The 27,750-nt window shown below is 41.9% G+C and overlaps 1 protein-coding gene across 1 annotated transcript; it reads left to right on the top strand.

Annotated features, from left to right (window-relative positions):
• The first annotated feature begins 584 nt into the window (after positions 1 to 584).
• LOC104940259 (protein arginine N-methyltransferase 8-B) lies at positions 585 to 27,680 on the top strand. Its single transcript, XM_010756818.3, has 10 exons — positions 585 to 1,380; positions 6,431 to 6,676; positions 7,937 to 8,092; positions 13,507 to 13,570; positions 14,460 to 14,602; positions 16,074 to 16,161; positions 17,370 to 17,485; positions 22,511 to 22,661; positions 25,509 to 25,630; positions 26,655 to 27,680. Exons 1-10 carry the CDS (start codon positions 1,198 to 1,200, stop codon positions 26,736 to 26,738), a joined length of 1,353 nt encoding a protein of 450 aa, XP_010755120.3. The 5' UTR covers positions 585 to 1,197; the 3' UTR covers positions 26,739 to 27,680.
• Positions 27,681 to 27,750: the final 70 nt, after the last annotated feature.

The raw sequence follows: 27,750 nt of genomic DNA, 5'->3' as shown, positions 1-27,750 counted from the left end.
CCCTCTCTGTTGAATAATGTAACAAGTGGTGAGGGGTGGTGGGTGGTTGAGAGGGATGGCCTCTACTCAAAATAGATTCAAGTGAAAAAGCGAAAGACTTCAGAGAAGAGATACACACGGCTAGTTATGAAACAGTTCTTCAGGCTTCAGCGTCTGCAGTCATTTGCAAATCACTGCGGTTATAATTGTTACAGCGATGAAGGAACCATCCTGGGTCAAAAATAACAGACTAATGCAGCACTGGCAGTGCTTTACTGTGGACTGTGTCAGTACTATTAGAGAGTTACAAGGTGAGAGAAGAAAGAGGGATGGAGGAAAAGGGTGTGTGTGTGTGTGTGTGTGTGTGTGTGTGTGTGTGTGTGTTGAGATTGTCCTGGTTCAGGTGAAACATATAACAGGCGTGCAAACAGCAGCCAGCTCTGATAATGCCCCTCTGTCCAGTGAGGCAGGAGTGGTCACTTCCCCCCTCCTCCCCCTTCTGTCTCTCTCTCTCTCTCTCTCTCTTTCTATGTGTGTGTGTGTGTGTGTGTGTGCAACCTGAGCACACGGCGTCCTCGCATTTTCAACAGAGAGTGAACCAACTCCAACTTTCCTCTGCGGCGTTCAGCACTTTGTGAGGATGGAGAGCGAATAAATTGAGCAAAGAGGGACTTAAAAAGATGATGTGGATGGTGGATGGTGGATGGCGGGGAAGGTGGCAGGAGGGGAGGGGAGAGGGGGGGGACATTAATAGTGGCATGTGTTAATGAGAAATCCGTGGGCACGTTTTAAGACTCATCAGATTTCTGTGCATGCACTCAGCGGGCAAGTCTTTCCACTCCAGTGTGGTAGCAGCGGTACTATTTTTAGAAACAATGTTGCGGTAGAGGAATCAATCAAAGTGGGACTAAAAAAAAAGAAAAAAAGAAAACTAATGTTTTTCATGACAATCTGCTGCTTTTTAGAGCTGCAATCTTCTGTGATTTCCACCTACGCTTTGCCGGGTCATGGGATAGGACGTTGCATTTAGAGCTATCTTGTCACAGCTGATGCAAAAAAAAAAAGAGAGATGCCTTTCCCTCTGATGCTCTCAAGGAAAACACACCAGTGGACTGCAAACTTTTACACCATGGAATCCACCACACATTGTGGCTGCAATGCTTTTGGGACCTCGTGTAGTTTTGGAATTTCTAAACCATATAGCAGTTTGGGATGTGAATGAGAATTATTGATGAGACTGGAAATCGGGAAAGAAGGCGCGTTGCTTCTGTTTTCTCATCATCTTTACTACTCTCAAGTGTGAGCACGTTTTTTTTTTTTTTTTTTGCTCTTATGGGAATTAAGCACTCGTCCCGCTGTATGCTCCTCAGGAGAAAAATGGCGGAGTCTGAGAGCAGTGAGGTAAGTGTAAGAGACACCTTCTAATTTGTTTTGTTTTTTCTAAAAATAAGAGTGCACAGCTCTTTTGTTTTTTTTTTCTTCTATTTTTAGACTCTCTGTCCTGAGTCCTAAATGCGTCCTGCAGCATGTTGTCCTACCTTTTAGTTGAAGTTGCATCTCGGACGAAATGCAGGATACAGACTGTCCGGATAAAAGAGAAAGCAGTCTAAGCAAGGATGTTTAACAACCCCGCCACCCTGAGAAAAATAGACATTCCCGGCAGGGCAAGTAACATCGAGTACATTAAAAAAAAAAATCATGCATCGTCTCACTGGTTCAGTATGATTTCACTTTTATGTGACTAGATGACAGGACAGCGACAGGATGTTGCAAAGGCTGCTACCTCCCTCTCACACATTGCACAGTTGCCCACACGTTCTCTCATACTGATCCCTCGGCTACTGTCTTAAATAATCAAAATGCATTTCACATTAAAAAAGAAAAGAAAGAAAAAAAGAGCCGGTTAAAATAAGGAGGACGGTGTGAGCGTGGTGAGGGTGAACGGGACAGAGCTTGTTGCTGCGCTGTGATCGGGATGGCTTGCGCTGTCCAAGGTACTGCAGCACCTTGCAGACGAAACGTAAAGCAGGCTGGGAATTGGTGTGTTGAGCATCTTCTTTTTTTTTTTATAGTAAAAGTGTGTTGAGCTGATGTGTCAGCCACGTACGAGTTATTGGTTCCCTACAGTGTCTGAATGAGGATCCCCAGGATGCAGGAGATTAGTTTAAGTCTACCTTTCTGTAGCCCCCTCCCTCAGAATGATTGGATGCGTTTACACCAAATGAACACAGCACTGCATCCACTTTGGCTTTAGCTAGTTAGAACAGCACAACATGAGTCCATTTGAGGGTTTGGTGCCAAAGGGGCATAAGAGCCTCATTATACGAGTCAAAACAATTTTTGACTTGAATTAGACTGTTGCCTTGTACTGAACACAATATTTCATCTTTTTTTCCCCCTGCAGATACAGATTTTTCTGTTAAAAACCTCATCAAACAATAAGTCTGCGTGTACATCAACCTTTTGTTAAACATTTTTGGCCTTCCCTTATCATTTTCAACCTTTTGTTAAACATTTTTGGCCTTCCCTTATCATTTATTGATATGCCCTAGCACACTTCTGTACATTTGACATATTTAAAGAGCTATAAAACCCCTCATAACAAAGTGTAAGCTCACTTTTGGCACCCCACTTTCACTGTTACACCTTTCAATTTTCTTGTAATTACATCCTATGAGTCATTATTACAGCTGTGTCCTTTTGGCACTGAAAAGATCTCACTGAGAGCTTTTACTCGATATACGATAGTAGTATTTGCCCAACATAACACTTATTCCCCTTTGGCTCCAAGCACACTATTTTATTAAGTCCTGTGTCACATCTGTATTCACAATATGACACAGCTACTGAAAGAGCAGTGCTGACTCATCTACAAGCAATGCTTAAAATATTCACACACCCCGTGGAGTCCAAAACAGCCTCATGTTGCTTCATTAAACACTGTTCATGAAATAAAGTTCCCACAAAGCAAGTTGATTCATGTGAGGAGCCTCCCCCCCTCAACAAACTCAACATTTTATCAGTGCACTCATGTCTGAGGGGCAGCAGGCACCTGATACATTATAATGAGAGGATACTGCCTGGATGGATGGAGCTCTGCCTTCCGCTGCTCTTTGCTCTTTTGGAATATTTGTGTCCTCAGAGACACCTAAGTACCGTAATGGCAGAAGACCAAAGTGTATCTAATTCCTAACTGTTAGTGGACTCTTTCCCCCATGCAATGACCAGTTAAGATTTCCCTTCAACCATACCATAGTAAAAAGCCCTCCCTATAATAGGGGTACATTTTTCTTGGTGTGCATTGAAACTTCCCTATAACAGACAGAATTTACAAACAGAGCAAACCCACTTATTGACAAGACCACTGACTTCAGCAGTAAACAAACAGGGGTCATCCTCAACAGTCAAACAGGTACAATGTGGACGTGTTTCTCCTTGTACAGACTGTTTAACCACCGATTGAACGTCCTTCTCAAATAACAGTTGTCACCTCTGTGTAGAGGTGACGATCCGGTCTGAAATAAAACGCCAAATGTGTTTATCTGTCTCAAGGGTCAGAGGCAAGGACATGTGCCAGACCCTTTTTCCTGTGTCAAGGCCCTCACTGCAGCTGCTCTGCCCTGACCTCACTGCACCACGAGTCTACTTTAATCTATCCCTTAATGACAGCCCGGAGTGATTTTGTTTTTTCCGTGTTGCAACTTTTCGAAAGTCCTCATCAATTCTGTATTAAACTTGGCAGCCGTAATCACCTCTTCTTCTGTGGCCCTGTCTTGTAATTATTGACTCTTGGAGTGTTGGTTTGAGGCCAGCTGTTTATCACATCCTGCTTTTGTTTTTGTTTTTTTTGCTGTTGTATGTGTTTTTAGAAGATGCTAGGATCTGATCTGCTGTCTTTATACTTGAGAGCGTACATGTCTCGTAGCTGAGCGTTGCATCAGGCGCTAAATGGAAATGCTTGTTTGTCATATTTGAACTTCTCTTTAACAGGTTAAAGGGAAATAGTGATATAGTGATATCCTGCACTGTACTGGAGTGCAAGAGAAGTCAACAGTTGGTCTAATCCCCCTACAAAGCATGTCATCTTTCAAAACAAACCATGAAAAGCAGATACATTAATGTTTCTCAATGTTTCATGGACCCTTATGCTGTAATGTTAAATAAAACACCAGAACAACAACTGTATATTATTCAGGTTGAACGCTAAAAAGCTTTAGTCACTCAAAATTTGTATTTCTTTTTAAAAATCAGTTTTTATGTATGGATAATGATGATGTACAGATATCACCAATGTAATGTGTACCCATCATCTTCATATGTCCTTTGAAGAGAGGAAAAATAATGCATTGAAATCATTAGTATTTTACAAATTACTAGCACTCAGCAACAGCAGGCTAACTGTAAATCTATCAAATGAGACTATAGCCGTGCTCTGTAAGCACAGTGGTGCTTTGACCAAAATGGATAACATGCTCACAATGATGATGCAAACATGGTAATGAGCAGATATAAAGTTTAACATCATCATCATAGAGATTTAGCCTCTTGAGACCATGAATGTCAGACAGCTAGCACGGCTAAAAGTGCTTCTACATTGCAATCATTAATGGACACCTGATACTGTATGTAACTGACCAATGTCAGCTTCAGTGTGAATGCACCATGGTGTGACTGTTATTTTCTCATATTATTTTCTTGGTCACTATGTCCCAGTCTGTGACATTTAAGCTCAGCAGGAAACGAGAGAACAAAGGTTAATACGGTGGCCATTTTAAAGGGAAAGGTAGCGGTAGGACGAGAGGAAAGAAGGAGGAGTAGGAGGTGGAGTGGAAGAATCAGTGACGCAGACAGAAATTCAGCTTTAAAGAAGCTATAAGCTATGTAAGAACTGGCCACCTCCATAGTCCAAACAAATTAGGGGAATCATATCACTACAGACTTGGGGTGTCCGAACAAGGAAATGTCTCTTTCAACAAACCACTAATATTAACACTCTCAATAATGTTAAATATATAGCAAATTAATAGCTTACTTTTCAGTTTATACCATACTTGTTTACTTACCAGTTGGATAAGATACGTCTTGAGTTCAGCGTCAATCTTCAACCCTTTACTCGAGAGACGTCTTCATGTATTGTGTTAGCATGTTTAGAGGACGTCCAGAGGTGGTCCAGACTGCTATACTTGTTACCAGCTACAATTGAAGGGAATATTGAATAGTGTTTTTTGTTTAAAATACCCATCCCTATTCTCATGTTGGACTCAGGAAAGATTGGAAACTACCATGACTCACTTGAAGTATGGAATTACAAGGTGCTGGCTGCTTAGCATGTTAACTTCAATAGATATCTCTGCAACACAATACATACTGTAGACGTTCTGACCCACTTTAACCCCTAAATCCCTAAACTTAACATAATGGCAGCCTAATTGGATAAATGACAACTTTAAAGTGATGATATAAAATAAAAAGAAAAAAGAAAAGACTTCATAATAATTATCTGAAACCACCTAAATGACAGGAGCAGAGCTGGGCTTACTTCTGTGTGTTATTGTTGTAATCCCAACAATTAAGATGTCTCTGCTAGACATTGTCTCAACAAAGAAAAGCTGAAAAGCCTCAGTTGGACTGAAAGTTGCAAAATGAATGTAAGAAATGGCTTGAATTCCAGCAGCTGCATGTGCCGGGTGTGCTGTCAGATCAGACTGTATAAATGCAAATTTTATTCAAATGCATGAGAAGGCAATGATACTAGTGGCAATAATATTTTTCAGATGGAGCTTATGCTTCACCTTCATTAGCTTTCCTGAAATACAATCCTTTAACTTCCTTTCTTCTCCCACATTAACAATTATATATAATGTTGTTGTAATAGTGAAGCATCACTATCAGTCATTTAAAAACACCACCATAATAATTATTTATCATTTATTTTTAGAAGCATCAAAGCTGGAATGAAATTAAACACCAGAATGGCTTACTGGCTCAAAACTGAGATGCTGGGAGTACATTTCTTCATCTCTTTCTCACTCCCAGTCCAAGACACACACACCCCCCACACACATACACATCATGGGTAGACCTTCCCAGCTGGCCTCAGAGGTGATAATCAGAGCATTATGGGTGTACCTTCTGTGTAGTGCAGAGCTTTCTTTGCCATCTCTGCCTTCTGTCTTCATGTCAGTGATCAGAGAATCCTCTAGACCTACTGGGACTCTCTGGACTCTGTGAACTCCCCAAACTGCTTCGTGAAACAGTAGACTGACAGATGAGCTGAGGGGCATGAGAGCAGTAAATGTTAAGGGAATGGCTGATAAGTCAAAGCCATGAATGCAAATGGCACCCTATGATACTGTTTGGTCCAAGTTGCTGTTGCGTCCTTGTTTTTACTTCTTACTCCAGGAGTCTTTAGCTTCAATGAGCCTTTTCTTCTTTATCTATCTCCTTCTAGCAACCACAGTTACAGCCACAGCCAATCCGCATAATCCCCTCCCAGTCGGCGCAGCCCACCTCATTGCCCAAGCCGGTGCCTTCCATCCAGCACACCGCACGGCCTGCTCTGCCGCCACACACGCCCCATGCTGCCAGCCTACCTAGCTGCCCTGGGCGGGGGAAGATGGCCAAGTTTCTCAGCCCAGAGGAGATGACATCACGAGACTACTACTTTGACTCTTATGCACACTTTGGTATACATGAGGTATGTCTGTATCACAGTGAGAATGACTGGAAAATATTCCTGTGTTCAGTAAGACATAAATAAACAGTGCATCTCCTCTAGAATTAGTTGACATCAGTGGCTTATAATATTGTTAAAGCAGACTTCCTGTTTGATCTGTGCTTTGGTTTCTTAGACAGTTGCTCAGATCTCAGCCAGTGAAGTCGTGTGTAGATAAAATGTCAATAGGGCCAATGGCTAAATTAGAAATGTGAGTTCCAAGTTAGTAAAAAAAAATGTTTATTTCCCTTTAAAGGAGCCATAAACCATTTTCCCATGGAAATTTTGGCCAAAGTTTCCATCATTAATTTAGTCACAAAATGGAACAAAACCAGGAAAGAGTACTTCAGTTCTGCAGAGCATTACAACATTAAAAGCCACATTAAAGCCTTGATCATACTCCAGGATGGACATGGACAGCTGTAGATTTTGCACACGGACATGAGAAAACATGATGGTGACCTCCTGATCACAAGAAGACCTCCATCATTTGTTGTTGAACAGCATGGAAAAAGTAAAACAAATGTTTGACCGCTTAACAAGGAGACCATGGATGGGAAATACAGTGTAGTACATACAAATAGTGAATGAAAAACAAGCGCCTGTTTTTGAAGTACATACACCATACTAGCAGATTTGGACAGATGCAGACGTTTATGTCATGTGGACCATCGTGGTTGGATCAAGAATTGGCCTTGATAGTTATTAGTTTTTAGTTGTTTTCTGCTGATGCTGGTCTCCAAGAAGAGTTTACTTTTTATAACCCACATAATTGTTTTAGACTCAATTGGTAAAGCTCTTGAATGATGATTGTGTTTGACTTCAAGACTGAAAGCATTAGAGGCTGCATGCTCCTAGAGTGACCTATGAAATGAATTTTTTATACTTTTGGAATGTAGGTCAGATATATTTTTATATCATGTCTGAATATTGTTCACACTCACACATGCATGTACTCTGCAAGAGAGACAGAAAAGAGATACAGACAGGCTGAGCCTGCAATGCTAATGGGGTTTATCCAGAAATACCAACTATGGATTTGAATGTAGAAACATAGGCCTGAGATGTAATAAACAAAGATTAGATGAAGCCTGTGTGTTATTTCTCACCTCTCTGCTGTAGATACCACAGCAAATCCAAACCCCCACCGTCCAGCTCATGTTTGTAATTCAGCAATACAAATTGTCACTCTCCACAGGGGTTAGCTGTGTCAACATCTTCCTGATATTATTTGTCATACAGGAGATGCTGAAGGACGAAGTGAGGACGCTCACCTACAGGAACTCCATGTACCACAACAAACACGTCTTCAAGGACAAAATAGTGCTGGATGTCGGAAGCGGGACTGGGATCCTGTCCATGTTCGCGGCAAAAGCAGGGGCAAAGCACGTGTATGGGGTAAGACGTGTTTCCTTTCATTGGAGCGCTATCATGCTGAACCATCAGGGTCTAATCACTGTGGAGCCCAGCCAGACAAGCTGCTCACACTGTGTGCATGTACTAACTGGTTCTCTGTGGCTCTCTACATCCATTTTAACCATGTTTTTTGCCAGACTTACTATAATCTTAGAAAGAATATCTTGTCTGACAGCTGGTTGATAAAAGTGTGTGGCCTGTTAGGCAGGTTGACACGCTGAGCCGTAGCAATTTGAGAGCTCTCCCTGTTATCGTATACTGGTGCAGAAGCAATTGCTAGTCAGGCCTTGTCTGAGAATGCATGCTGGATACACACCGCTAGTTTGGGTTAACCATGTGGAACTTATTTTTGTTCGGTGGCTCCAGGCAGCGTAAATCTGCTTCAGGGGAGGAATGATGAAGCTGGAATTGCCAAGAGAATTGTTCTGAGCTACTGGTTGGCATTATGTGTTTCGTGATTTTTCCTTGTGTTTTGTTTTCCTTCCCTCTTCTGCTGTCTCACTCCTCCTCTTTTTTTGTACTTTTAACTGGAATATCACTTCAGTTCGAGCTTTCCCTCACTTTTTTTTTACTACTACTATCCATATGGCAGGGTTTTAGGCACATAAATGGGGCTAAGATTTTAGGGATTTACTTCACCTTTGATTGAGATGTCCTTAGTTTGAGCTTGGCACCAAAGCCCAATAGCTTTATAATACATAAAGCTTCCAAAGATCCATGTGAAAGATGGGCTTGTGAGGTGAAACGGCTGGGCTTTGAGCCAACAAGAATACCACTCTATCATATGGACCTCATTACATAAAAAAGAAAAAATGATAACCTCTGTTCTGGATCCCATAAAAGACTCTTTTGTGCCGAATTCCATATGTGTCACAGCCGTATAATCATGAGCCCACATTTATACCACCATCAATAAATAATTAAAATCAAAATGAAATTCAAATATATTTTTAAACTAATACATTACAGATATTTTCTTTTATTTGCTCATGCCTAAAAACACGCTCTCAGATAATGGTACAGAAAATGTCAACGTTCAGCGGCATAAAATGAATACACCAGATGGCAATACATATAACATATGCTTGCATGCATAGCACATGCAAAACATTGCTAGGGCTAATGTTAACAGAGGATGTGTCATCTTAAACATCATGAACATGTTGGCCTAGAAAGAGTATGTGCAGTATGTGTTTGTGCTAAATAAAAACAGAATAAAGTATAGTAAATAATTTGTCTGTACTTCTATACTCATTACAGTTCTCAACAACCGCTGATCTGAAACAATAATTAATGTTTTGTAGCTTAGATACTGCTCTCTACATTGCCTTAAAACCCTGCAAGATTAAAAAAAACTGTGGCTCTGAATGGTCAGTGTATAAAGCTGGAAGCAAAAGGAGGAAGCAAAAGAGAGTTGAGATTACCTTTTACCCCGGTGCTAGCACAAGCACAACATGGGGAATTGAAGTTAAGAGCAATGTAATCAGGCAGAGGTCAAAACCAGGTAGGCAATAAGAAGGCAAACTTAACCAGGTAAGACGCAGGCTAAGAATCAAAGTCCAGGAATCAGGCGGTTAAAGATTTAAAAAGGCTGCTGGAATGTGTAACAAAGTGCAAAAGATAGGGCAAGAGACTAGTGGAAGTGGGCTGGTATGCTGGAGTAATCAGGATGGATGGGGAGTAGGTGAGGAAGTGGAGGGAGCAGGTCAGGTGATAAAACCTCCCTCTGGATTGGCAGGCTCAGTCGGAACATACTGCGTGTCATTCCGTCAAGTTCAGAGCGGGTGTGAGACTGCAATAATAAAATGCATCTTGATGACCTGTGTAGCCAGTACTACATACTACATATTTCTATACCTTGATGTGGTTCAATATTAATTCTGAAGTAAATGATCATTTACATTTTAATAAAATAACTGATTTACATATCCATAAATTCTGCTTTTGGAAACACTTCATGTTGCAATGAAGTGTAGGCAATGAATTACACAGTGATGACCCCAAACAGACTCTCTGGAAGTCTGGAAGTTCCACTTGAACTCTCTTGTGGACTAGGTTAATTCTGGGTGTGGACACCCTTTAGCACTCGCAAAATTTCGAGAATCATGCCCGCTAGGTCTTCAAGAGAGGCAAAGTTTGGATCTTTAGATTCAGCCTTAGTAACAGGGAAAAAAGGAGACAGACTGGATGAATGCATGAATGATAAGGTAATCAGAGGATTCCTGACAGTGACATAATCTAGTAAAATTTCAAGCAGGCTTTAGCTGAGCCAGAGCCAGACACTTTTCTCTGGAATTTGGTCGACCATAACGGGGACAGAATCTGTTGAGCTTGAGGAATCTTTCGCATTTTACATGAGCACAGTGAGAACTCCAAAGAGATGTTCACATTGATCTGTTTCTCTTGGATGAAACATTTGGCATTGGCTGTCTGTTAGCTGCCTCTAGCTAGTTAAAAGTATATGGAAGCTTGAGAGTTCGTTGTTTACTTTCTGCGCTTTAGACAAACATAAATCCCAAATTAGTGTAAAGGGAAACTAAAATAACATCGACTAGTACATTTGCAAGTGACACTTGCTTTTTTTCAGCTCATTTCCAACTTAGTTCCTTCTTTAAGAGCTCAGACAGGGGAGATGTACCACGACACCTTGGCAAAGTTAGAAACTTGTACTTGCTGTGTTTACAGAGAGAAGAACTATAGTCGGAGCCCACTACAGGAAGAGATGACTACAGTGACAGTGACTCATCCTGACACTAGTGAGAGGTGCGGGAGGCCTCATGTGAGGGTGTGTTGACTCGAAACAGTGCTCGAGGCCTCAGTACTCCCACTGAAGCATGACTCTGATGGACACATTGCTAATGGCTGTCTCTCCTTACAGAGATTCAGATAGATATAAGGAAACTTTGTCAATTAGGGCTGTCATCGGCACTAACAGCACAGCAATACACACATGCACAAGTACGCCTGCAAGTGGACGTGCATACATGGACCTGGTGCAACATTAGGCATTCCTGTTCACAGAGTAGTTTTTAATGGGCAGGTACACTGGTGTTGTGTGTTTGCAGGCCGTGGGCACCACCAGCAGCCTAAGACTGGTTCTCCACTAATAGGCAGCAGAGAATAGGGCTGCTCCAGGCAGTGTTAATGTCAAGTCCCTGCATCCTGTATGCACGCTCAGCTGGAAAACTGAAGACCTCAGCTAGACAGCAGAAATATTCAAGATGGTATCTCTTAATATGTCCATCTCACAGTTGGTGTATTGCTTATAGAGCATGTCTAATCGATTTTTGCCTCTCAAATAAAAGCCCCCATGGACCTAATTGTTCCATGAGAGTCTGAGGCAAAGCCAAGTGCTTCTATTTTTCAGCCTGCTCCCTTCACAAGGGTCCCAGCCTGGCTTTACTGTTTTTATGATCCAGATCACCCAGGGTTCATTCAAGAGCCTGCTTGATTAGGACCAGATGGATCTCTAGCAGCATGAATAAGTCCACCTTGAGTCCCAGGGTGGGTGGAACACTCTCAGGTGAAAATCCATACTCTCAGACTGCTTGATGCTGTAAAAGGTTGGTATTGACAAATGCCTCCTGGTGAATTATGTTCTTATTTTTGCTTTGGAGCCGCTTACAAGAAGTGTCCAGAGTTTATCCTGATGAATGGAGGACCATTATCATGTTGTAACTCTGTTATTTCTGGCACCTCAATAAATCACCCAGCATTGGTGGGCAGAACAAGAAGTGAAAAATATGTCAAGCAGCTCAGGATACAGAGAAAAAAAATAGGACAGAGAAAAGAGGGTACAAAAGAGAGGAGAATGTAACAGAGACACAGGGGTGAAATGGGACATAGAAAAGAAAAGCAGCGGGGTAAGGATAATTTGAAATAATGTAAAATGTCAAAAGAGTAATTAAACTAGAAGTTGAAGTTCCCATCGGAGCTGAATGGCTGGTTGCAGTTGAGCAGTGTCTAATCTCTACCTTAATTACATAAAGTAAGATGATCTGGCAGCATTTCGGGCAGACTGGCACAGAGGCTGCTCACCTTGTAATTTCTATCCCTTCATACTTTATGCTTTTAACAGCTGCTATTTTAAGCTTGACTCCAGGACACTTCTTACAATGCTAAATTAACCTCAGTGCACAATCTTAGATGAGAATCCATTCCTTTGTCATGAGGTTTTAGTCCTGAGGGAAGCATCTCAAAATGTTTGTGTCCATGATGGGAGGGGTCAGCCGCAATCATTCCTGCACACCTCAGATTCAGAGGGAAGTAGATTGCAGCCATTGCTACACCGTTGTATTCAGCAATGAAATGAAAACAATCTTAAGAGAGACGCTACACAAAGATGACCTTGATTTCTACCCCAGAGAACACCTCATTGTGGCTGCATTGTAAGACACTATAGATTCATTGGAGCATTGACTCAAAAATAAATATTCAGTTCTGAACCCATCTTTATTCCAAATCAGAAAAGGATTTGGGGAACACTGTGAGTCCTCGGAGAGTGAGAGGAGCCATATGCTTGTAAGGGCCACACATGGGACATAAATTATCGCCACTCATCTCTGTTTCATCAGCATTCTGGTTGTATTTAAGACAGCATCATTTGTCTTTAGCAGATGTACAACTTTATTATCTCCATTTCATGCAACTTATTACTTCTACTGCACTACATCCCAAGAGGAAATATTCTACATTTTAATCCAACAAATCGTCCATCCACTCATCTTACATGATCCTATTTAGATAGGTATTCAATGCCCAAAGAGGTGAAATTATTCATAATTTGCCCCCAAAAAAAAGCTTCCACAAAATAAATTTTGTTCTGTTCCCTATTTCCTCTCCCATTAATAATCAGATAACCCTACAGATTTATCTTGTGACCCCATGGAGGGGGCTCAACTCCTAATTTGGGAACTAATCTACTGTATATAAAGTTAAAACTAGCTTCAACTTGTGACCTGTATGTACTGATGCACCAGTATTAACAACAGAATAATGTCATATATAATAATATATACTTTATACTAGTACATCTTATGTTCTCGGAATCTCCTTAACAAAATACTGATAGGGTTTTAGTGTTGTGTTCTGTTTAGTTTTGCTCGCACACAGAGGAACAGTTGTAAAAGTTATTTTTTGCTTTTGCAGCTGAGTTTACAGCATGCACATTATTTATCAAACAGGTTTCCTTGCAAAGAAAACATAGTTTGTCTTTTATCTAAGCCATTCCAGTCAACATCAGTACAGCTGTAACATTCAAAGGCATCTGACTGCATAGAGACATGTTATTACCGGAGCAGTACACACTGTATTGAAGATATTCTTCCCAAAGCATCACAGTCCATCATATATGGTCAGTTAATCTGTTTTTTCCCTGTTTTTTCCCTCTTTGCCAGATTGAATGTTCCAGTATATCAGAGTACTCAGAGAGGATCATCAAATCCAACCACCTCGACAGCGGTAAGAGCTGCAACAGTTCCTCCATTTGGGATGACACTGCACTTCCTCTGCAGTGAGGGCAGCAACAAACCTGGTTATATTTGTGACAGTCATAGTGATTGGAAAGGAGGGAGGGAAAGCTAGGAGATATGCATGAGAAGAAGAAGAAGAAAAAGAGAGGTAGTCATGGGTATCCTACCAGTCAGGATTTTGATTGATTCATTTATGAGGATGATCTAAGAAAAACTTTGCAGTTATCATTCCATACAGCACTGCACCAGCTCATTTGCATTCATTTGTACAGACATGCTTCCAACTTATGTAACTTCAAAGCATGTGGTTTTATCATAATACCTTTGTAACTTTGAGAACAAATTTACTGACTGCGCATCCACCATATTGCAACTCTATAAATCACCCTGTCAGCCAATGCCCTGTCTATAAACCTATGAATATAAAGTATGCACGAGTAATTGAGAGTTAAAACTATGTTTTCTCTGAGTTTTAGATAGGGAATGAGAAGGAAGCAAGCACCAGTTAGGGTAACAGGGTTCACATGTCATCCTCCTGACAAACCAGGGAAACTCTTCAATAACTTCTTGTTGAGGCAGAGCAAACAAAGCTTAAGACTCAGGCAGGGCAAAGACTCACTCCGCATTGTAAACCCCAGCTGGGCTGATTGTCATAAAAACACAATACACTGTTCAAACTGATGTGTCACCACTTAAAGTTTTCTGTCCTTCTTGTTAAAGTCACACTTAAATCTACTTTTCAACAGCTACACACTCACACATTTTAAACATTGTTATTCCTTCCTTATTATATCATCAAGATGGCATGGTAAAGACTCATTTTGTCCACTACAAAACGAACGTTGATTATGACTTAAAAGATATGTTGTGTGTTGCAGTGATCACCATCTTTAAAGGCAAGGTGGAGGAGGTGGAGCTTCCTGTTGAGAAGGTTGATATCATAATATCTGAGTGGATGGGTTACTGCCTCTTCTATGAATCCATGCTCAACACCGTCATCTTTGCCAGGGACAAGTGGCTGGTATGATGGAGTGTGCGTTGATGTGTGTAGAGCTGACACTATGTTTAACCTGCAATAACACCAGTAGCAAACATCCTAGAGACAAAATCAAACTAAAAAATCATAAACGTAGTATTGTTAGCAAAATAATGCAATGATCCTGCCCATGCAACACTTCAATACAGTGTTCAGTACAGAGATTCATGTGGTGTCTCGCTGGTAGTGGACCCAAAAATGCAGAGGAGCAGAGTTTGCCAAATAAGCAGCCGTTTATTAGACCACGGGAAAAAGGGGCAGGGGGATGTCACGGGCGCCAGGAAGGCAGCAGGGGCAGGGGAGCTCACGGGGGGAGCTTGAGCCGGGGACGAGGTAGGGAGAGGCCGTCGAGGGGTTTAGGCTGGGGCGGACTGGTGCAGAAGCCTGGTGGTGAGGAGGGCGAAGAGCTGGAGTCTGGAGACAGAAATAAAAGTCAATACTCAGATAAATCTTAGTTTACAAAGTCTTATGAGGAGCCTTGTTGATCTACCACGACGCGATGACAATCTGGCAGCAGCATGCAGGAGGCCAGCCTCTAAATACTGCTCGAGATGATGATCAGCTTCAGGTGTGTGCAGACAGCTCCAAAGCACCACACCCATCCCTGTAATGAGAGCACCTGGAGCCCAACCCCCAGCCTAGACACCACAATTCAGACTGAAAAAAATCTACTCTAATCTTTGAACAGTCAAAATTAAATTCACAGCTATTGTCCTTTAAAACAGTAGCTCATAGCCTTTTCAGCTGGTTGCTCCTTCAACGTAGCACTGTCGACTTGCAACTAACAACTCATGTCCAGTTGTGTCTCTATGTTTAATATGAACAAGGCCTTAAAGTGTAAAATGGTCCAATAATTGAGAAGAGTAGAGCCTGAAAAAGGCTTCATTTTGTGTAACATAAATATATTGTTTTTTTGCCTTGGTTTATTGTTAAAATGGAAGCCCATTACACCACTTGTAGCCTTATTTTTGTTAAAATTACTTGTTTTTCTCTTATATCTCACACCCCACAACCCCCAGATTGTTATGACTGCTGTGAATAAATAAAATTTCCATCTTTAAAAGAATTGTTTGTTATCTATGATGCTACAGCTAAAGTCATAAATAGGTTAACTTCAGTATTAACATATGCAATCATTTTTGCAATAAGATAAAAACATGCAAGGAGAGGGAAGTTTTATAATATTAACAAGATGTCTGTAATGAACTACTATCTCATATGATTGCTTATTATTCATTATGTTTTTTTAATTGGATAACATTAGTTATGTCTTATAGTTTTACATCATGAACAGATCTGTTTTTCCTGAGGGAACAAAAACCTCATAATAAGACTTCATAATTTGAAAATATTCAGCTGAGGAATGAAATGCTACCAACATTGTAATGTAGGACTTCTATGACACATTCAGGATTAATTGCTATATACCCATTTCCTTGTCTCATTTGTCAAACAGAAACCTGGAGGATTAATGTTTCCTGATCGTGCCTCTCTGTATGTGGTGGCCATAGAGGACAGGCAGTACAAAGACTTCAAAATACATTGTAAGTCAAGTCTGAGTGTGTATATACGGCTGGATGTGTGTATTACCTGAACCTGTACTGTACCTGGTGTAGCTCTTGGGTGGCTATAACCAGGATTATGTCTTTATATTGTAAATGAACCGTGGCTGTAGAACACACCTCCACATCTCCTCTTCGTACTCACACAAGTGTGGGAACACTCACACTCCACCTTTCCCGCTCTGCAAATGAGTTTGAACTTTTCCTCAGGCATAACACTGGGGGCGGTAATTGATATTATAAGTCAACAAGCCTCTCCATCTCTGTATCATCCCACTCTAAACTCGACAGGAGGACTGTGGGCGATGTTTTGCTGTTGGACACAAAGCATTAAAACAGCGTCACGTCAGTGTGAATCCAGTGCACAACCCAGATGACAAAAAGGCACGCAAACAGAACAATAGCCAATAGGCTCCCACTCACACTCCCTCGTAGATCTGGGAAATTATACAACCAAACACCACCAGATAATATCCTGAGAGTCATATCACATTGGCTCATTGTATTGCAATGCTTTCCTATGATGCCTGAACACTTCAGTTTAATTATTGCGACAAGTGGTGAGACGAGTTGACCACAAATGTCTTTCTCTCGACGCTGACGACCCAAGATAACCCTTAGACTGAGTTAGAAGTAGACTTCTGAAGCACTTCGGTATGCTAAGAGCATCATGTAGTCATTAGTGCTACTCTGGTCTGCACACTGTCTTTGTTAAGTGGGCAGCAGGAGATGCAAATACAGTGTGTGTACGTGTGTGACCTGTTCATTATCACCAGCTCTCCGACTCACTCAAGTAGCTCTCTCCTTTTGGGTCACGATAGAGATGTTTGCTCACACACACCATCTTAAAGAGCTTAATGAATAATGTATGGCATGATTCAGCCAAAGCGAAGCAGCAAAGATATCTGTGGCAAGATGGGACGTTATGTTCAAGGAGGCCCATGTTTACAAATCATTCCCAGAAGACAATGTGACTTTCATCTGTCACAATGAATATTGTTTCCAAAAATGACAGGAGGTCTAACTGAGGGGTACAGACTTTTCTAGGAAGCTTTGTGGGTAAGACCCCGACAGCTGCAGCTGTATCTGTTTACACTATAATCCTGAGTAAACTGTCATGTGTTTGTAGTTTTGAAAGATGAACTGAAAACCATGGCGGCAAAGTAACTCAATGATTCTATATTCACCAGGGTGGGAGAACGTATATGGCTTTGACATGACCTGTATCCGTAATGTGGCCATGAAGGAACCACTAGTGGACATAGTGGACCCCAAACAGGTGGTGACCAACTCCTGCCTCATTAAGGTGAGTAAAATATTGAAAATATTGTGACTGACGGCAGATTATTGATTCATCAGAATGATTGACTAAATGTCAGCTGCAGACCCAATGGAGTACTGATGAGAGTTTACATTGATGAATACAGAATGTCAGCCACTTTGACTGTAATATCTCGAAAACTATTGGACAGAGGATGAATCTATTGACTTTGGTGACCTCTTGACCTCTCCACTTGTGCCATGATGTGGTTGATTTGTCTAATGACTAATAAAATTCCCATCAGCCTCAGCTGTGCATTTTGTTTATTGTCGATTAGTAAAATTTAGCATGCTATGTCTCTAAACTAAGATGGTTATCATCATTACGACTGCCACTACTACGCCATGGAGAACGACTTTCAAACGGCTTCGAGGAGGTTCTGGACCACCATCCGGCGGCTCAGGCGGGGGAAGCAGTGCACTGTCAACACTGTGTTCAGTGGGGGCGGGGTGTTGCTGACCTTGACTGGGGACGTCCTGGGTCGGTGGAGGGAATACTTCGAAGACCTCCTCAATCCCACCAGCACGTCTTCCTTTGAGGAGGCAGAGTCTGGGGACCCCGTGGTGGTCTCGCCCATCTCTGGGGCTGAGGTCGCTGAGGTAGTCAAAAAGCTCCTCGGTGGCAAGGCCCCGGGGGTGGATGAGGTCCGCCCAGAGTTCCTCAAGGCTCTGGATGTTGTGGGGCTGTCTTGGTTGACACGTCTCTGCAACATCGCGTGGACATCGGGGGAAGTGCCCCTGGACTGGCAGACCGCTGTGGTGGTTCCCCCCTTCAAAAAGGGGGACCGGAGGGTGTGCTCCAACTATAGCGGGATCACACTCCTCAGCCTCCCCGGAAAAGGTCTTTACGGGGGTCCTGGAGAGGAGGGTCTGCAAGATTGTCGAACCTTGGATCCAGGAGGAGCAATGTGGTTTTCGTCCTGGTCGTGGAACTGTGGACCAGCTCTATACCCTTAGCGCGGTCCTGGAGGGTGCATGGGAGTTCGCCCAACCAGTCTACATGTGCTTCAAGTGGAGGAGTTCAAGTATCTTGGAGTCTTGTTCACGAGTCAGGGCAGGATGGAACGGGAGATCAACCGGCGGATCGGTGCGGCTTCTGCAGTGATGCAGACTCTGCACCGGTCCGTCGTGGTGAAGAAGGAGCTGAGCCTTTCTCGATTTACCAGTCGATCTACGTTCCTACCCTCACCTATGGTCACGAGCTTTGGGTAGTGACCGAAAGAATGAGATCGTGAATACAAGCAGCCAAAATGAGCTTCCTTCGCAGGGTGGCTGGGCTCTCCCTTAGAGATAGGGTGAGAAGCTTGGCCATCCGCGAGGAGCTCAGAGTAGAACCGCTGCTCCTCCGCATCGAGAGGAACCAGTTAAGGTGGCTCGGGCATCTCGGGCATCTGATGATGCCTCCTGGACGTCTCCCTGGTGAGATGTTCCGGGCACGTCCCTCCAGGAGGCGGCTCCAGGGAAGACCCAGGACACGCTGGAGGGACTATGTCTCTTGGCTGGCCTGGGAACGCCTTGGGGTCCCCCTGGGAGAGCTGGACGAAGTCGCCGGGGAGAGGGAAGTCTGGGCCGCCCTGCTGAAGCTGCTGCCCCCGCGACCCGACTTAAACGGATAAGCAGGAGAAGCGACGAGATTACGACTGAACCTGCTTACTGTTGTGCATGTTAGCATGCTTACATTAGCATATAGATCACAGTACAGCCTCTATAAGACATTAGCATAAAGTCAAGTCTTTTTTCAAGATAATTTTGGGGCTTTTTATTGCCTTTATTTGATAGTAAGTCAAATTTCAATGTCAAAGGGGCTTTACAGTCCATACAGCGTCCAACAACAAACCTCAGGAAGAGCAGGAAGAGCACAGATTCCTTTTTCCTGAATGGACAGACATGCAATAGATGTAGAGTGTAGAACAACCAACAAAACTACAGTATATCCAGAAGGACATTGAACAACTTCAGGTGTTGTAAGTTGGGACCTGAGCCACACAACCTCCTCTCCACCATGGAGACCCTAAAGAGGACAGGCCACAAACCAAGAGATCCACAAAAAAGCACAATATGTACACATTTTTGTGACAAATATACAGACACTATATGTTGATTGTAAAACTGAAATTAAGAATATGGATCCAGGAGAGCGCTGAGCAGCTTTAGGGGACAGGGAGAGCATATATCACAGTGCACATGCACAAACTTGGGAGAGAGGAGAGAAGAGAACATGCTGCAGTCTCCTGGGGGATAATGATCCAGATCAAAAATACCTGGATGAGGCACCGGCAGCCTGGAGAAAGAGAGAGGTTCCTGAACGGCCGATGATCCAGTAGAAAGAAGACAGAGAGATGCACACATATTGGCAGTTGTGAAAGCTGTAGAAAGTTTACAGTTTTATTCTCGTCAGCCAGTCAAACATGGACTATAAGTACAAGGGTTAAGAGATTCAATGAGACTGAGACCGACCCACTGCAAGGATTGTGGTGTCAGGTGCAAGGTCACTCTGAACTAATCTGAGTTAAAGTGTGGAAAGGCATCAATAGAGTCAGATTGTCGGATGTCAGCAGGAAAGTTATTCCAGAGGAAAAGTGCACGATAGGAAAAGGCCCTGCAGCCAGTTGACTTCTTTTTGTCTCTGGGGACATGTAGGAGCACAGTATTCTGAGAGTGGAGAGCACAGGATGGGGGCATAAGGTGTTAGACTCTGTTTTTAACAGGCTCACACAATAATGGCCAAGTCAATGAAGGTCGCAGATTTGGTGAAACAATCCAGAAGGGTCAAAGCAGCTACTAAATGAATCTTCATTAACATTTTCATTACTGATTATTAAAATTGTTGTCATGGTTCTACACACCATTAACAGTTGTCTAATGTCTAAAAATCTCTACCAAAGAGAAGCTGACCAATGATTATACTGTACCGTCAGTACATTTGCAGCATGTTTCATGGAAAGAAAGACATGCAAAGACATGCATTCACTATAACCGCTTAGTGACACTGATCGATCAGTAAACATATTGTATGACATGCAGTGGCTGGTATGAGTAAGACCTTGATGTTGCTGTTGCCCTCTCTATTCCTTTCACTGTTTGGATTAGAGGCATCCGGCTGCTGTGTCATGCATGTCAATGGCATCCCGTCTAGTCGTCCTGATTGTGCTCCTTGTCGTTGTGACCTTACAGCTGGTGTTGATTAGAGAGCTTTGCCTCACCTCTGTCCTGGAGGAATATTATTTTTTGATCAGCACCTAGACTCCAGTGTTGCTTTCTTTCAAGTTGCTGATTGTCAAGCACCCATTTTAAATGCACTGAGATGTAAAACCAGTAGAGAGATCTGTCAGTGTTTAATAAAAAAAACTCTCTGCGAAGCTGAGGAGAATGCTGCTTATCTTTGGATCTTGTAAAAAACACAACAATGATACCCAGCTGACAAGCTTTATTGTCTTTAAATGCATTGCTGCATGACCTCATTAAAGTTGTAAAGCCAAGAAGTAGCACACATAGGACATCATGTTATTAAACTGCTGCTTGAAACTTTGGTAGCAATACTCAGTGAGGATCATTATCAAATATAATCCTGCTGAAAATAATTAATTTAACATTAACAACCTGCATGATAGTGCTCTTGAAATTTTTACTTTGCCTTTAGAGTAATTGCAAGGGGGTGAACACTGCAGTGCATTATATTGCTATCTTAAACTTCGAAATGTGACTTTGAGAAGTTTATACTGCATGGCCAGAGTAAATATCTGGAAAATGTGTTTATGAGAATGATTATTTTCTAAAGACAGCAGGGAGAAGCTGACATTAATATCGGTTTTATTGCCAGCAAACATAAGGCCCTTTCCTCCACAGCAAATGTGGCATCTGGCACCAAAGCCAGCAAACAAGTAGTGAATATTTATTATCACGATGGTACATGAAACAAGATTATCACACCTCTGCCTACATGTTCACCCCGTAGCATATTCAATTCAGGTGAGCTGCACTCCTCTCTGTTGCTCAGTAATCAAAACTAACATGATACGTTGGCACAATGCCTTTCACGCAAGAGTAAAGCAAGATCTGGAACAACGTTCTTCTCTGAACATGGCCTAGTGGGACGATATGGTATCAGATACCTTGTTAAACTGACTGGAACTAGGGAATATTTACAGATTTGGGGTGGCTAGCACCATGTATGAATAACACCTGGAACCAGGCAGCAGTTAGAGCTCCCAGATGACTCCATCATTATCCTTATACTGCTAACACAAGGTTTACTGGATCTCGTTCTTCATGTTATTAGGACTTTGGCACAGTCCCAGTGGGGTGTAAAGGTTACCCTATATCATTTTGCAGGTAGAAGCTGCACTCTACTTACGTATAGTTACAGTTTTTTTGGTCTAGTGGATATATTGCATGTAACAAAAAATGTATTTCCAGGTTTAATAAATAAGGTCAGATCCTTGTTGTTAAGGTCAGAATAAAGTAATAAAACATTTTGGGAAATATGTGTATTCGCTCTTGTGCCAAGAGTTAATTGTGAGGAACAATATCACTCTTATGTCTGGTTCCCAAAAAATCAGCAGCAGCCAGTTAACTCAATTTAGTGCAAAGACTGGAAACAGCTATCTTGGCTCAAGTAAGAGAATCAGCCTAAGCACATTTACACTAATACTAGCTAATTAACACGTATCTTATTTGTTCATTCCACAATGTATTGTTTCAATACAATATACTGCTGGCAGTAGTTTCATATCTAACAGACGAGTGGTATCTTCCCAACTAGATCTTGGCAAGAAAGCAGATCCATCTTAGCTGTTATGTCTGCTCCTGCATAAGTACAATGAGAGCAATGAAAAGTGCCAGTATGTGGACACATAGCTGGTCATTTTGATAATTTTCCAATGTCAAAATATATTATATAAAAAGAGCTGAATAGGGAGGCTTAATAGGCTATGACTAATGCCATGTGGTGTCAGAGTTTTGTTTAAATGGTCCAGATATTTGAAATGAGTTAATCTTCTCACTCCTACAGGAGGTGGATATCTACACAGTGAAGGCTGAGGATCTCTCGTTTACCTCAGCGTTCTGCCTGCAGATCCAGAGAAACGACTACATCCATGCGCTGGTCACCTACTTCCACATCGAGTTCACTAAATGTCACAAGAAGACTGGTTTCTCCACTGGTAGGTTGCCTCATACTGTGTCTTACAGGGTAGCAGATCTATGTGCCTCTGTGTGTATGCAGCTTTAAACCATTAGAGCCACAGTTTATGCATTACAGTGACAGTAATTATAATCCAAAACATTATTTATTTCCTCTTTTATTACCCCGCCACCACAAAGTGATAAAACTAAACTTTCAGTAATAAAACAGCACCCACCAGAGGTCAGATTAAATATCTCCCTCAAGGCTCCCTGTGGGTGCTTTCAGATCCTCACTAATGTGCCATCTTGCCTTGATAGCTTCAGTGAGGCATGTATGGGTGAAATTTGCAATGTAGAAGAAGCAGGCTCCTCTGGTTAACAGCAAGGGAACAGGGAAAACAGGGATGGCCTGAACTAAATTACCTCAGTATAAGTCGATGAAAGCCTCTCTGAATATCTTCGAACAAATAAACAAAAAAGGGTTCGGCTGAATAGTTCAATAATTTGCTTTCTTGCTGGGAGTTAGATGAGGAAATTATCCTTTCATATCTGTCCATTAAATATGAAACTACAGCCAGCAGACAGTTAGCTTAACTAAACATAAAGACTGGAAGCCGGTGTTTAGATGTTCTCGGACAGAGCTTGGATAGCTGTTTTCCCCCTACTTAAGCACAGCTAACCATCTCCTGGTTGTAGATGCATATGTACAAGATTAATATCAATTTTCTCATTTTACTCAACATGAAAGACATTAAGCATTTTCACTACAACAAAATACTTGACATTTTTTAAATGTAAACATCAGCTTACATTTGTTGACAGGTCTCTGTGGGTGCCAAAGAGAACCCACAGCATCTGACATAACATCGTGGTTTAATTGTGCGGTATACTGGAAACAAGGGAGTAAAACAGAAGGAACAAGGGAGGATATTGCTGGACCTTTGTTTCATAACAACTGGAACCAAATTTCACTTTATTGGGCAGACAGAAAACATCCACAAGCAAACAGTTTAAGTGGAACCGAATGCTCCCAGTGGGATGAAACTCAGTTGGAGGACAACTTCACTTGGCACTTATTAATGTAGCTGAAGTAAAATTGGAGTAACAGGCTTAAAACATCCCAGGTTATATAGTGGCCCATTTCTCAAGTTTATTGTGTTTCATCCAATTGGTAGCCGGTTACTTTGTATTGCAGGATGGGGAGTTTTTGTGTGTTCAACATCCCACACACAGTCTGCACATAAATGAAAGAGCATTTGTGTGTTCTCTGCTGTCACACTTGTAAATGTCATCAGATCACGCTGATTGGCACAAACAGCACTGGATTAGACTGAAATAACGGAAGGGTGTTGTGTCACAATCTGTGTGTGACTGGCCTCTAGTGGTAGTGGAAAATATTGTACATTGAGATGATATGTAAAGCAGAACAGATCTGTTGGCACTTTGGTACTGATAGCTGTGACGAATAATCTTTTATTTATCAAATTATTGATTCTTTCTCTAAAGAAATATAAAATCATTTCATAACCTTAACATTTTCTGCCCCACTCACCCTCTATTGATTTTATGTAAGTTTATCTGTCAAGTATGTTTTCCAATGTGAAGACAAAGCTTGGCATTGATCTGCCAAGGATAAAAAAGGCAAGCAGGGGTCAATTCATGCTGGTTATTGGAAATGTCATCTCGTCTACTGAATTATCATCAGCAACATAGCTAGCTTGTCAGTGTCTTTATTGAACTATACCCAAAGAAACTGAGACCAGGCCTGTGCAGCAGCCACGCTGATTGGCAGGCTCTTTTATCTATGGACTCTCAAAGAGCTTGTCTATAAAGGCAGAGGTTCCAAGCTGCACCAGGACGGCTGGCAGATATTCGATTTAAGCGCCAGTGACCTTATGAATCTCGGCCAAGTCAGGGAACGATCACATTTACTCTGGGGCTGGGGTGAATGCACATAAGTTAGCACAATAGATATAAATTGGAATGGTGATGAAAGAAGATTGACTCCAGCAACAGTGGAGAGGTCAAGAACGCAGTCATGCATTTCCTGCCTTTTACTTCAGCGCTGTCATCTTGAACTCTGAAGTGAAGCTACCTGCTCTTTTTGCACCATTGCTTCACAACAAGAAGGGCACAGGCTCGGTTCCCTGTCTCTGCTTTTTCTCTGTTGAGTTTGTTTACTCTCTACCTGGCATTCATGTGAGGTAGATAGGAGGCTGTATCTGTCTCTGTGAGCCCCCCATGATGGACTGACAACCTGTTCGTGGTGTCTCTCTGTCTTATGTCCAGTGCTTGCTCGCATACACATCAGATTAGTGGTCACACTGAAGTAAGTTAACTGGATAGAAAACAAATAAAACAATGCATCATCGACAAACAATGTTCTTGCCTTCTGCCTGAGCAGTCTAGCTGGTGTATTGCCAAAGTTTGTTGGTACAACTTTCTTATCACCCTAGCACCCTTTAAAAGGGTTGAATTGTAACTAATGTCTCCCCTGATGGTTTCTAAATCATTCACGGATGCTTTATATGTCAGTTATACATGATACAAGGTTGTGGAAGGACACAGATAATTGATGCCCACCGGTTTCTTACATTCTAGTTGGCAGTATAAATAGCTAAGAATGTTTGCAGTAATCATATTTGCATTTATAAATGTTAAGAATGTATGTCATGTATGTATCAGTGCGGTCAGAGTGGGCTTAACACCTGTCAACAGTTCTTACTAATGTCTTATCAACCAATCAACTTAAATCATTAGTAATAACGTATAAACCCTTCATTTGGGCTGCTATATTTGAAAGCTTTGTTGTAAGTGTTACAGCTTTTGTTATGAAGTCATTTAAATGTGTGTTTCTGTGTTGTGTGTCTGTGTGTGTGTTCTAGCACCAGATGCTCCATACACCCACTGGAAGCAGACAGTGTTTTACCTGGAGGACTACTTGACGGTGCGGAGAGGAGAGGAGATCACTGGCAGCATTGCTATGAAGCCCAATGAGAAAAACATTGTGAGTACTGTAAAGTCTAATGTTCATATTTTTGAAGCAGTATGTGGAATTATAACTCCATGATATATTAGATGTGAAGTTATGTTTAGTGGGCATATTATATACTACATGCATAATACAAACACATGATTTGACCTCTCATCTTTATATCCCTGCTAAGAAATGACTCATTTCCTGCGCTGCTTGCCCACAGCAGATTGTTTTCTCCTCAGTGTTGGATAACGGTCAAGCAGGCAGCCGCACTGCAGCGACTTCCAGACAAACAACAACAGATTCTATTGTTGACCTTGTCAATGTCCTCTCCTCCCCCTCTGGGATGAAGAAGCGAGGCTCGCTTCCTCCTGTTGTCAAACACAAACAGTCTCTGCTTATTTAACACCATGTTCAGCTGTTGGCTCAAATTGAAAACTCAGATAGTACATATTTTCACAGTTTTCTGTTATTTACTTCATCATTACCTCCCTGTTATGGAATTTTCTATCCTTAGGTTACACGAGGTCATGTGTGGGCCTTGAGGTCCTCAGTGGTATTAGTTGTTTGACTTTGATTGGGAACAGTAGGTGCCAGTCTATCTCAACACTGTGGTGGCCAGGGTCGAAGAGACCTATTGTTCCCTTCATAGACATAATAGATATCTTGCTGTTGACATTCCAATCTGCGTAAAGAGACATCTGTATCTTCAGACTAGAATGTGCTGACAATAACACCTCCTTGAGTAAAAACAAATTCTCTTTGACTAATTCTCAGCGTGTAGTATTTGTGGTGTTATCTTGAGGTTTAAAGTCTATCCACCAGGATGAGTTGGGCAGAATGTGAGACCGACTCAGGCACTTCTGATGCACCATGAGAGTGTCTCTAATTCTCCTAGGCCAAGTGTCAATAAATAATACAGCATAAGACATCAGAGGCTCCTGAACACTTTCTTCCCTCCTGACCTCACCATTGACCTTTGACTTCAGCAATTCCTCCACAACACTCCCCCCTCTGAAAACTAACTTTATTTTCTCTCTCCACTGACCTGCAGCGCGACTTGGACTTCACCTTCGAGCTGGATTTTAAAGGACAACTGTGTGAAGCGGCCATAGCCCATGACTACAAGATGCGTTAAGTTTAACTGGGGGACTTTGGTGCCCCATTGAGTACAACACCCTGAGCACCAGAGGGAGACAGAAACACTCCCATGACTCCAAACGACGTAAGAGGGGCATAGAATAAAGGAAAAAGGCCAGGCCAAAGACCAAGCAGAGGCGGCCCTACTGACAATATCACTGTTGTCACTGCAGTATATGAAGAAGGCAGGAAGTTACTGATGCTGACTGTTAAACAATTCTGAATGTACCACTGACAAAAGAGGCCCAGACTACTAAGTGTTGATGGATGTTATTAATTATTGATGTGCGTATATGTGAGATGGAGTGATGTATCTGTATGTTTTGTTCAGTATTTCTTTTCCACATTAACCTGGACATTATGGAGGGATTTTTAAATTCTCGTAGAGCTCATCTAATTCATTACCGTATTGTCCATAGACTGCTATAGGTAGCTAATCAATTTAAGGTGTAATTCTTATGTCATATTATGTACTGTAGGGAATGATTATCAGAGAAACACTTTAATTTGTAGTTGTATCAATTTAGCAATGTTGGAAAACTAACAGCCAAGGACAAACCTTTGTAGGTACGTATATGTGTAATGTGAAAGGTGACACACGTTTGCATAGTCAGTGTACTAGTAGCTTCCTGTGAGTGTGTAATAGAAGGTGCTATCGCACAGCTTGGACTCCAGATGTGTCAGTTTGAGATGTGATGCTGACATGCCAATTACATACCTTCCCCATCCTCAATGCCTTGACCAAGCGCCAAAGTGTACCTAGTTCTTTTCCGCACACAGCTGCATTTAGCTTTTTTTCTAGTTTCATAAATAGACGCTGGCTGCTCTTCTTTTATTGGTTTCGAGATATTGGTTAAAACACAGGCATCTGCACATGATCCACGTCAGGCTGTCTAACCCCACATTAAACTAGCTCGATCTCAGTTAAGTATTTTTAAGAAGAGTCAGTGAAGCAATGCTCAATGATCTGCAGTGTCCCTACACCAAGATCTTGGCTTGAACCTACTGAG

The sequence above is a fragment of the Larimichthys crocea genome, chromosome XXI, assembly GCF_000972845.2.
Source record: "Larimichthys crocea isolate SSNF chromosome XXI, L_crocea_2.0, whole genome shotgun sequence".
NCBI classification, from domain to species: Eukaryota; Metazoa; Chordata; class Actinopteri; family Sciaenidae; genus Larimichthys; species Larimichthys crocea.
The sequence above is the reverse complement of the archived record's forward strand: the minus strand, read 5'-3'. Positions and strand labels throughout refer to the sequence as shown.